The sequence below is a fragment of the Tupaia chinensis genome, unplaced genomic scaffold, assembly GCF_000334495.1.
Source record: "Tupaia chinensis unplaced genomic scaffold, TupChi_1.0 Scaffold000567_1, whole genome shotgun sequence".
NCBI lineage: Eukaryota > Metazoa > Chordata > Mammalia > Scandentia > Tupaiidae > Tupaia > Tupaia belangeri.
This window is the reverse complement of record NW_006160080.1, coordinates 3,422,387-3,434,630: the sequence shown is the minus strand read 5'-3', so window position 1 is coordinate 3,434,630 and position 12,244 is coordinate 3,422,387. Positions and strand designations below refer to the sequence as shown.

Sequence of the window (12,244 nt, the reverse complement as noted above, 5' to 3'; positions counted from 1 at the left end):
CACAACAATCCCTTCTCCTCCATTCTCCTCTCGGGATCTTGGGCACACACACACACACACACACGCCTGGCGTGAGTTTAAGTCACCAGGTCTGGTTCACGAACCGCGGTCGACTACGTGGGAGTCCAGTGACATAGCCATTACGCTAACTCCTGGTCCCTACATTTGGTTCTTTTGAAGTTATTTTCAAAATGCTCAGTTGGGTAGTAGGGCAGATAGCTCATGTTTAAGAAAATAAAAGAAGTGTAGTACTGTTTGAAAGCTAGATTCCTTTTGCAGGAATACCACTCATGAATTCCACCTTTGTAGTGTCTGGGGGTACAGGAGCCTGTATTCAGAAAACGGCAGTGCGTGTAGTCAGTCATTTCCATGGATTGAAGGACAGGTGGTTGCCGTAGCTCCGCGGATCTGTGTTTTTGTCAAGACACTGTGAAACTTGGAATTACTAGCTAATTCAGTGGACCTTTATAGACACAAATGAGTGTGACTTTTTTTTTTTTTTGGAGAGGTTTTTGCTATAGGGTGTGTGCACTCGCCAGACAGACAGAGAGAGACAGAGAGATAGAAAGCAGGAAATCACCCCCCAGGGGGGGATGACCACACCGCAATCCCTTCTCCTCCATTCTCTTCTTGGGATCTTGGGCATGCACGCACATGCGCCCAGCGTGAGTTTAAGCCACCGGGTCTCGGACTTGAAACTGTGGTTGACTACATGGGAGTCCAGCGACATAGCCATTACGCTAACTGCTGGTCCCCAAATGAGTGTGACTTTTAATTCCAGGAGAAGTAGGTTACTTTTAGCCAGGCAGTCATTTGAAGGACAAATGTATATAATCTAAATGAAAATACATCTTTGAAGTTCATTTATTTATGTGTGTGTGGGGGGGGCATCCCCTATAGCATCTTCACACTGTGATCCACCCCCAGCCTCAGCCAGCCAGGATGAAGGCACACGTGTGTGTGCACAGAAAGACCCTGGGACATGAACCCAGGACCTTCCCATATGGGGTTGGCATCACTGAGGGTTGCATTACTCTTGCAGCACTGCAACTGGCCCAGCAATATACACCAACTTGTTTTAGGTTTTTTGTTTGTTTGTTTAATAATGGGAATTGATGATGACTTATTTATCACACCAACTTGTAAAATATGTGACTTCTCTATAAGATCTTTTTTTAAAATAATTTTTCATTTAACTTTATTATGATTTTAATTTGATGAGAGAGAGAGAGAATGAGAGAGAGAGGGAGGGAGAGAGAAAGTAAGCCACCAGGTTCAGGACTCGAGCCACGGTTGGCCATGTGGGAATCCAGCACCCTTAGCTACCACTCCACCTGCCGGCCCCACCTCTATAGGATCTTAAAGTGAGAGATTAGTTGCTAGAACTTGGTACACTGTGATCTGTCTCTTGCATTTGAGCTTCAACATACTGCCCTGTTTTTCTGTAATGCTTATTCTGCTGTAGACTGGAGTAAAACTGCTACTAATGGTTTAAAGAAGCAGACTGTAAACCAAGGAGTGTCCAGCTCTTCAAATTCCTTACAGTCAAACAGTAACTCCACTAACTCCACCACACTGCTAGTGAATAATGATTGCTCAGTACACGCGAGCGGGAATGGTATGTATGTCTCAATATAGTATTTCTCAAGCTAGTGTTTATTTTTAAAAGTAGTTTTATCCTTTAATGGCATTTTTGCTAAGCAAAGTGTATAGTTACATATATGACTAGTGGATTAAAATGTGGTTCCCTTATATAAGAGAAAGTTTATTAATCTTCTGACCTAAAAGTTTTAACATTTCAAATCCTCGTTTATGTATTGCCAAGATACTTAAGTATTGTGCTGTTTCTGAGAGCAATACCTAAAATAGCCAATAAGATGATCAGTTTTTATTTTATCTATAATATACATCTTCGATACTTTAAAAAAAAAACTTCCTGTTTTTTGCTTTTCATGTTCCCCACAGTGTGGTGCCTTGGGACGGTGCCCAGACCCCCATAAATACATCAATACTCAAAGGTGAGTCGTGGCCAGTATTGGTGACCATGTGCAGGATCTTGAAAAAATTCATGGAAAGGGCATATTACATAAAAAAACTATCCATGGATTTCAAAATGTTTTTGCACCAAAATAAACTCATAGTTTGACTATAATTGCTCCATGAAGTTTTTGAAGCCCCTGCGTGTATGTCACTGATACGTGAACAGACCGTTGCTGCTATGCCTCCTTTACTCCTCACTCCTGACATTCCTACCTAAAACGTCCATTGTGTCCTCTTTCTTTCATAAGACTGGGCTGTTTGTTACTTATAAAAGCTTGTCTTCTCTGTTTACCTTCTTTTGCTTCTTAATATAGCTTTTGCATTTTGATAAAAATCTGAATTCTGCCACTATACTTGGCCCTTTCATTGGAAGTTTGCCTTTATTCATTGTTTTAGGATATTAGTTCTTTTTGTGCCTAACTCAAAGGCATTTGTGAGAAAGTTCAAAAATCTATGAAATAGTTTTTCAATCTCCCTAAAGGGAAGTACTGTTGGTTTAAAACAAAAAAATTCAATATAACAGTGATCCCCAACCTTTCTGGCCCCAGGGACCAGTTTGATGGGAGGTAATTTTTCCATGGATCAGGAGTGGGGGTGGACTGTGTGGGGGCATATTCTTTTAGGATGATTCAAACTCATTATTGTGTACTTTCTGTTATTATTACGTTGTAATATATAATGAAATAATTATACAACTCACCATAACGTAGAATCGGTGGGAGCCCTGAGCTTATTTTCTTGTAACTAGACGGTCCCATCTAGGGGCTACTATGAGAATCTAATGCCACCACTGAACTGACAGGACGCTGCACTCAGGCAGTAATGAGAGCGATGGGGAGCGGCTGTAAATACAGATGAAGCTGCATTCGCTTGCTCGCCCACCTGCCGCTCACATCTTGCTGTGTGGCCCAGTTTCTAACAGGTGACCTGGAGATTGGGGATCCCTGCAATAGGATGCCTCAAAATCAAGGTTGCTCATCCTCTAGCACAATTGACTTTCTTGTGGAATAGTAGGATGTTTAGCAGCATCTGTGGCCTCTACCCACTAGAGTCGGTGGTACCCCACATCTAGTTGTGACAACCAAAAATGTCCCCAGACACTACCAGCTGTTCCCTGGGGGGTAAACATGCCTTAGGTTGGGAACCACTGCTGTAAAAGATGAGAACCAGCTGCCATATGGCCTTAGATTTTTATGTCAATACCAGAGCGAAAGCTCTGGGCTCTGTGCCCAATGGCTGTATCAGGAATGATTCAGTGTAGGTAAACAGGGTAGAGGTGGGGGAATTAGGGTTGGTTAATAAGTTAGTGTAAGATAGCAAGTTGAAAGGAGAGAAATCTAGGGATTGAACTGGATCAAGAAGCCTTAGAATCACAACAGGTGCTTGAGGCTCTTAATCTGTAGGCCAGATTTTTCCATATTCTAGAAAGAGCTTAGAGATGAAGTCTCACTCACCTGTCCCTGTCAATGTATCATCATGCTTTGGGGAATCAGAGTTGACATTTTGACACAGCTGATTTGACACATCTATTTTGATGCCTGACGGTGAGGGTTGGAGTGCACTTTAATGCCACCAAATTGACTGTGTGTCTAATACCACACAACAGGCATGGCAGACAAACATCCTTGCCTCAGTCCTCACACTAGGAGCTGAGATGACTGAGGATGGTTTGTCAATTTCAGAAAAGCAGCTGATGTTCTTTATTATCCTAGTTCAGGATGGCCTCAAAGCAAATGCCTACATCAGAGCAGCTGCTCCAGGCAGTCACATGCCCTGTTGGAGCTGTCGCCAACGAAGCTGTGTTAACCATACCCATCACCTAGTTTGCATCCATATCATGTTTCAGTTGCAAGCTGCCTCAGGCTTCAGCAGCCATCTCACGTGGTACACGGGGCCACACGCTCACGATTCAGAAATACCGTCACATATTGACTGTCTTACTTCTGAGCAGTTACCTCAAGAATGCTTAAGTTCTGAAACTTCAGTTTCATCATCTGTGAAATGGGGATAATGGTATCCAACCACTAGGCTCATCAGTGAGATACTTTAAATACTTATAAAATGCTCAGCACTGGCATTACAATTGGTAATGTATCCTACTGACAATATAACTAATAAATGGACTTCTTATTCAGTTTTCTGTATCATTTCCCAGTGGTATAATGATCAGAAGGGTGGACCCCATTAGCTAGTCTGAGCAGCTGTGTTCCCCACAGTTCAGGGCCTGCTCCAGGTGGAGGGGAGGGCCCAGGCCAACACAAACCACAGTTTGTCTGTAAGGCCAAGAACCTTGGAAGGATACATGGAGGAAGGGGGTCTCTGTTAACCTTAACCTTTTGGGGAGACCAAAATATTACCTTAGGTTATATTATACATATCCTACTACTTGAAGTCCACATGTGTTCAACTGGGGTAGGAAGTGGGCCTTTTAAAATACATCGCTTTGCTTCATATTTTGACCATTTCATTAACAAGAACTGGCCTCTGAATCAGTCTCCAGTCTGTTATGCTTACTTATTTTAACTGGCCCTAGGGGAAGAATGAAAAATTTATAAAAGATGGATATGTATCATAAATATTTGTTGAAAGACATGTTTTACATGTGCCTATTGAAGAATGCAATACTGTTCGAGTTTTCTGTTTTGTTTTGTTTTTTTAACGCTCTCTGTGGCTACCTCAGGACACCAACTTTGTCTTTCCTTACCTAGGTAATGCTTCTACAGAGAGGAATGGGGTTTCTTTCAGTGTTCAGAATGGAGACGTGTGCCTTCATGATTTCACAGGAAAGCAGCACGTGTTTAACGAGAAAGAAGATTCCTGCAATGGCAAAAGCCGTATGGCTCTCAGAAGGACTTCAAAGCGAGGAAGCTTACACTTTATTGAGCAAATGTGATTCCTTTTTTTCTCAAACCAAAGCATGATGCTTGACAGTGTGAAATGTCCAACTCTACCTTTTACACAATGTGAGACGTATGGAAATCAACTTACTTTATACTCAGCAACCTCTGGACGAACATAAGCTAATTGAGGGCAATGGTTACTATTGGAAGAGGAAACCAAGACATTATACCATGGTTTTGTAGACATTCGCAATTTGGTTTCTTAGCCTTCCTTTTTGAAAGATTTGAATCAACGCACTAAGAATAAGACTTGTGTTCAAAACAGAAAAACTAGTTAATTTCCAGCCACACTTTAAAGAGGCGGTTAGCTTTTATAAAATCATATAAAGCAACTGTGGGTTTCATTGAGCTCATTGGTGAGTTTAGTTGTGCATGCCTTTGTTGTATATAAGCTAAATTCTAGTGACTTACGTGTCGAAAATCTTATACCTTTTTTTGTATTTATTTTCTACTGTGTAAATTTATTTCTTTGTGGAATCGTGGTTGTGTTGTCTTGTCTAACGTGATCATTCAGAAAATCCTTGCTGGTTCAGTTTATTCTAAAGCTCCTCTTGGAGATGATATGAGATGTGAAATATAGACACCTCACTGAAGTCAGGAACTAGTGATGCCAGCCAGACTGGGGAAAGGTACACAGACAATGCCACGGTTAGTGCTCATGACACAAAGGCACCCCTACCAGGCAGACACAGCCCCATGGCTCATGGTTTGGCAAACAGAGCAGGGGCTATATTTTAGCCCCGCCACCCTGTTGGGTACATGCTTGCTTGTGCAGGCTATGGCTTGTACAGCCAGACATGGCATCCAGTAACAATACCCATTCCTGACCTCATCCCTAATCATCAGATTATGAAACCTGCACCGAGACATTATACCTGGGCCACAGAGGGGGATGTCATATGGTCTGTCTTTGGAGAAAAGTGTGAATGTGGAAGAGATACATACACTGCCACTCTCAGATCCCCAGAGCCTTTCCTAAGAGGGGAGTAGAGTAGGAGTATTTTTTACAAGAGATATGTACATATAAGGGGGAAAAATCATATTACTGTTCTTTAAAAGGCAACTGCATGGTACGTTACTGATTTTTATGACTGGTACACTCTGGCCCAGCCAGAGCTACAATTAGTTTTTTAAAACATGTCAAGTTGTAAAATGTGTATAGTGACAAGGGCAACAGTGACCGATGCTCCAATGCTCTTGTTTCTCTATGTATCAAACCTCGATTGCTCCTAGTTATATAGGGTCTATCTTGCTTTCCATCTACACCTGCTTGAGCAGTGCCTCAAGAACATCCTTATTAGGAACATTTCAAAACCCTTTAGTTAAGCCTTTTACTAAGGTTTCCTTGTATATATTTTAAGTGAGCGTTGTATCCCAGAATAACCATAGTTAATAACATGATACATCTCTGTGAGTGCTGATTTGTCTTCACAATATTTCTTCTCTAATTGTCTTGTATTTATGTTCAAATCAACAAAATGTTAAAATCAATTAAATAAATTTGCAGTTAAGTCCGTAAGTTTGGTTAACTTTCTCAAAGAGAAAACATTTGTAATGTCTTTCTCTGACAGTGTGGTAGGCCATGGCTGATGAAGATAAAAACAATAGTAACATCTTTTGGGAAATGGCAGATAGGCTGTGACTGAAATTAGAGTTAGGGCCTGTTCTGCCTTGGGCACACACACACATGTGCCCAGCATGATTTTCAAGCTGCCAGGTCCAGGACTCTTAACTGTGGTTGGTCATGTGAGAGTAAAGCCATACCACCTGCTGGCCCCTCAAGGCTATTTCTTTTCCTTCTTTCTGTTTTTCTTTATTTTTTAAAGAATTATTATTATTTTTATTATTAAAAATGTGCTATAGCATGTGTGCTTACCAAAGAAAGAAAGTGAGAAAGCAAGCCTCCAGGTCTAGGCTTGAACCCATGTCTGGAACTCAAACTCTGGTCAGCCATGTTGGAGCCCAGCACCTTAACAACCACGCCGCCTGCTGGCCCCTCAGGGTTATTTCTTTAACACACGTTGCCATTGGCCTGTAGACAATGTGTGAGACCAGATTCAGATCTCATGCAAGTATCTGCTTCCTCAGCATGGAACAGTAAAATTTCAGGAAAACAAGGACAAGGTTGGGAGTTTCTGTGTTGCTAGTTAGCATGTGGGAGCCCCCAGATGGTGTAAGCTGGCCTTGCCCTTGCAGGAGGTCTGAGCAGTCTTTCCTTCCAAGGTCCTCAGCTCCCATAAAGATGCCAAGTACTAAACTGATGAAGAAGGTGGTAAAAGACTCTACATTTGGGGGGTGAGACCTCAGAAACCAAGCTCCTGAGCAGATTTTGTAACCAAGTGTACAGAAATGGATGTGCAATGGCCAATGTGATCCTTTCCCCCTTGTTTTTTTTCTATTATATTTTGTGTCTGGGCTGTGGTCATTAAGTCAAATTCTTGGTTTTGTTTTGTTTGTTGGTTTTTTTTAAATATTTTTTTTATGGTAGATACAGAATAGGACAGAGACAGAATGTTTCTGAAAAGCATCATCCTTTGGGTTTAAAATTGTTTCTGAGACTGTATCTTTTTTTTTTTTTTTGAGAGATTTTCACTGTAGGGCGCGTGCGCTCGCCAGACAGACAGAGAGAGACATAGAGACAGAAAGCGAGAAATCACCCCCCAGGGGGGATGGTCACGCCGCAATCCCTTCTCCTCCATTCTCCTCTTGGGATCTTGGGCACGCACGCACACGCGCCTGGCGTGAGTTTTAAGCCACCGGGTCCGGGACACGAACCGCGGTCGACTACGTGGGAGTCCAGCGACATAGCCATTACGCTAACTGCTGGTTCCCCTGAGACTGTATCTTAAGGGGACAGTATTTGAAGAAGTAATTCCTCAGAACATTGGAGAGGATTTTTTCTAAAACACACTGCAATCATCAAATTCTGTCGACTTCAATGAGCAGCGTCATGATTTTCTTATAAAAATGGTAAAACAGCTTCATTTGGAAGTGGGTTGTGTCTAATGAGGTCACCTACGAGGCAGGTCAATTTGCTGAAGGTCATTTCAATGAAAATCTAATTCACTGAATGACTAATTCACCAAGTAGACTTGTTCGATATCATTTTGTCTCCATAACAGCATTTTTTTTTTTTTGGAGAGCTTTTTGTTATAGGATGTGTGCGCTCACCAGAAAGACAGAGAGAGACAGAGAGACAGAAAGCAAGAAATCACCCCTCAGGGGAATGGCCATGCCGCAATCCCTTCTCCATTCTCCTCTCAGGATCTTGAGCGTGCATGCACACTCACCTGGCGTGAGTTTAAGCCACCGGGTCCGGGACTCAAGCCATGGTCAACTACATGGGAGTCCAGCGACATAGCCATTATGCCAACTGCTGGTCCCTCCACAACAGAATTTTAAGGACTATTGAGTTTGTCTGCTTCAGCTCCTTGCTGCTCTTGGAGTCTAAAAGACAGGAAAGACTGGTCATAGAACATACTCAAGTGGGAAGGATTCTTTTCAGTACATTTTTTATTCTTTTCCTCTCAGTCTTTAGAACAGGCAAAAATTGAACATACTTACACAATATATTCTTTTAACATATTTAACATATTCACTATCAAGAAATCTTATGCACCCTGATGTCCCCTCTTTTATTTTTTAAATTTTTAATTGGCAGAGTGCATACACATTCACCAGAGAGATAGAAAGCACCCCTTAATAGGATGTAGTTACACTGCCATCCTTTTTCATCCATTCCTCCATCCCGCCAAGATTTGGGGCATGCACATACATTCACCTGGTTTGTTTTTCAGGCCACCAGGACCAGGATTTGGACCACGGTTGACCTTGCCAGATCTGTTTTCCAACACACAGCGCTTTACCTGCTGCACCACAGGGCCAGTCTCTTTTTTACCTCACTCTCAGACTAGCTACAGAGAAGTTTTTTGTCATGAAAAGCAAAATGATCTTCAGTCAACTAAAATTGTTTTCGTGGAAATGACTATTAAGTTGAATGAGCTGGTTATTTTCAGTGAATTGATTCAAAGTTGACCCTGTCCTCTGGGTCAAAGCTAGAGTGCTTTCCTGTAGAGTCAGGGACTTAAATCCTCCAAGAGAAGCACTTACTGGTTTCCACCTCGGACACTGACATGTAGCTCCCTAGAGATTGCCTTGGCAGAAGTCTCTGTGCCAGGATGAAGGGCAGACACTCTGGTCAGGGTCAGACAAGTCAGACCTGGAGCTACCTCAGTGTCCAATTCTGGGTTTCCTTCCTTATGAAGATCATGAATCAACCTCAGAAACAGATAACATGACCACTGTATACCACATCTGATTCTTGACAAGTATTTGAGAAATGACTTGGAGACAAGTTTCCATGGGTGATAGCCAGAGAGAAAGGCTTCATGAACATGGAGACCAAGATATGAGGAGGTTTTGCATCTCAGGGATGTGAGGATTCAAAGATACAAGATTGATTCTTATATTGCACAGCTTACTAATCCAAAATGATTCATTAAATTCTGGTTGGAAATGTAAAACCTAAAACATGGTAGCCCTCCTCCTTGGTTTTATGCTACATTTTTAAACTTACTGAGAAAAACTAGCATATATGATAATATGCATTTCCATCCTCGGTTTTATCCTAGATTTTTGAGCTTATTGAAAAACAGCCTTGGGACCAGCCAATGGCATAATGGCTACATGGCTGGACTCCTATATGGTCTACTGTGGTTTGAGTCCCGGACAAGTGGCTTGAAACTCACACCGCCAGGCATGTGTGCGTGCATGCCCAAAATCCCGAGAGGAGAATGGAGAAGGGATTGCTATGTGGGAGTCCCTCCTGGGGAGTGATTTCTCGCTTTCTGTCTCTGTCTCTGTCTCTCTGGTGAGCACATGCACCCTATAGCAAAACTCTCAAAAAAAAAAAAGGATAAAAAATAGAAACATAGCCTATAAGACAATACACATTAAAGCTCAGGCCAAAGTCTCAACATGTAACTAGCTATACACCAAAAGGGGTGCATGCATATATGACAGAATTAACAAAGAATGAGATCAAGAAACAAAATGTTGACATACTCGGTGGGAATCCAACTTTTAGAAGCAGGAAAATATATGAAAATTCTAGTAAGAGTACATATTCAAGTTCCAAAAGGGATTTAATAATAATTACTTAATGTCTAGTTTTATTTATCCCTTAAACCACTGCAGATTCTGCATGGCGATTCATACATGGGTTGCTGTATGATTCAAGAACCAACAGTAAGAAAAAAACAGTATGTGAGCTGGTGATTTGGTGCTTTAGCTGAATGACAGAGCAAAACTATAGATTTATGTTCTGGAACATCTAACATGAACTTGGTTAAGGACTAAACACAGGGGGCCTAGTTGAACAGGACTTCTCATTCACTCATTCAGTCAGCATTAATTGAGCTTCAACTACATGTTTAACACTGTACCAGGGATGGCAGGAGATAACAAAGACTGTTGCAATGAAGAACCTACAACCTAGCTAGAAAAGCCTGATCTGCATACAAAAACATAAATAACAGGAGGCAATACATTATTGCCAAAATGATTAAAACAGCTATGATTTAAGTACTTTTCTATGAGCCAGGCTCATGTTAAATTCTTTATATTCATCCTTTGCCCTTCTGTCACCCTACCAGGTAGGTGCTATTATTAGTTCCATTTCACAGATGAAAACATTGAAGTTCAAACAGCTAAAACAGCATGCCATAGCTCACTTAACTTACAAATGGCAGAAGTGAGATATGAACTGACTCCAAGTCCTAAACCTTTACTAAAGAGATTGCTATACAGGTACCAGCAGTTAGCGTAATGGCTATGTCACTGGACTCCCATGTAGTCATCCGCGGTTCGCATCCCGGACCCGGTGGCTTAAAACACACTGGGCGCGTGTGCATGGGTGCCCAAGATCCTGAGAGGGAGGAGAACAGGAGAGAAGGAATTGCGGCGTGGCCATCCCCCCTGAGGGGTGATTTCTCGCTTTCTGTCTGTCTCTTGTCTGTCTGACGAGCGCACACACCCTATAGCAAAAACTGCTACAAAAAAAAAAAAAAAAAAAAAAGAGATTGCTATCCCAATTCAGAGAATGGAGGCGGCTAATAGGGAACAGCTAAACTGCAGGGCAGGAGGCTTCGGAGTCAAGGAGCAGGAAAGGTTCCGTTAAAAGGTTCCGTTAAAAACTCGAGATTAGGGGCCAGGAGACAGCCTAAAGGTTACATCGCTGGACTCCCAGGTAGTCAACAGCGGTGGAGTCACAGACCCAGCGGCTTCAATTCACGCTGTGTGTGCGTGTGTGCATGCGTCCCCAAAATCCGGAGAGGAGAATGGAGAAAGGGTTGCAGCGTGGCCATCCACCCTGGGTGGTGATTTCTCGCCCTCTGTCTGTTTCTCCCAGGAGAGCGCATGCGCCCTATAGCAAAAATCTCTTAAACACACGCACGCACGCACACACACACACACACACCTTGGAGAGTTGCAAAGAGGTTGCGGAAATGATGATTACGCCAGTGTAGCTGGCTAGTGAGATTCACCTAGGAGTCAAATTCGTAGGATCACGAATACCACGCTGAAGCTTGTGAACTAGCAGCCATGAGAAACTAATGAATCTCCACTTTTAAGTTGTAGGTTTGTAGAACTGCGAGTCTGGCCAGGGAAGCAGCGCCAAGATGGGTGGGGTCGCAGGCACCAGAGGTGTAACTAGGAGACCCAGTTCAGGTTCTCCCCTTCCCTTCCAAACTGCGTTCCATAACCTGGGTTCCGCTGGCGGCAGCGGAGGGAACTGGGCCACGATTTCGGCTGGTGGAAGGGTACCCAGGTGGGTGTCGTGGAAGGCCCTGCTTCTCTGGCCTCAGCGAGGGTGAGGAAACCCGGTTCCCGCCCGGAGCCTGGTTTTACGCTGGTCCCACGGACCGCCCCTATTTTCTTCCCCACGCAGGTCGCGACTCTAAGGGTTCCGCTCCTCAGCGGAAGGCGGGGCCCTTCAGGCAGGGCTCCAAGGGGCGGGGCCAGGGTACCCAGGTGGTTGCCGAGAAACCGTCTGTTTCTCCGGCCTCGACAGGGGTCCGCAGCAGGCAGGGAAGGAAGGGGGTTCAGGGAGTCCGCCTAGTTCCTGCCCGGAGCGGGGTTCTTCGCTGGTCCAGCAGGCCACCTCTTTCGTCTTCCCCTTCTGGACGCCACTCTGAGGGTTCCGCTCCGCGGTGGAGGTGGGGTAGGAGGCGGGGCCGGGGGGCGGGGTTATGAACGCTTATGGGGGCGGGGCGGGCGGGGGCGGGGGCGGTCCGGGCGCGGTC

At 43.6% G+C, this 12,244-nt stretch overlaps 1 protein-coding gene across 2 annotated transcripts in view; it reads left to right on the top strand.

Moving 5' to 3' along the window:
- Positions 1 to 6,455, top strand: part of ADGRG2 (adhesion G protein-coupled receptor G2) — a 114,423-nt gene extending 107,968 nt beyond the window's left edge. For both annotated transcript variants that reach the window (XM_027775477.1, XM_027775476.1), the window contains exons 26-27: positions 1,466 to 1,618; positions 4,749 to 6,455. In XM_027775477.1, the coding sequence (XP_027631278.1) occupies positions 1,466 to 1,618; positions 4,749 to 4,933 (338 nt within the window). In that variant the 3' untranslated portion in view covers positions 4,934 to 6,455. The remainder of the gene's footprint in view (positions 1 to 1,465; positions 1,619 to 4,748) is intronic.
- Positions 6,456 to 12,244: the final 5,789 nt, after the last annotated feature.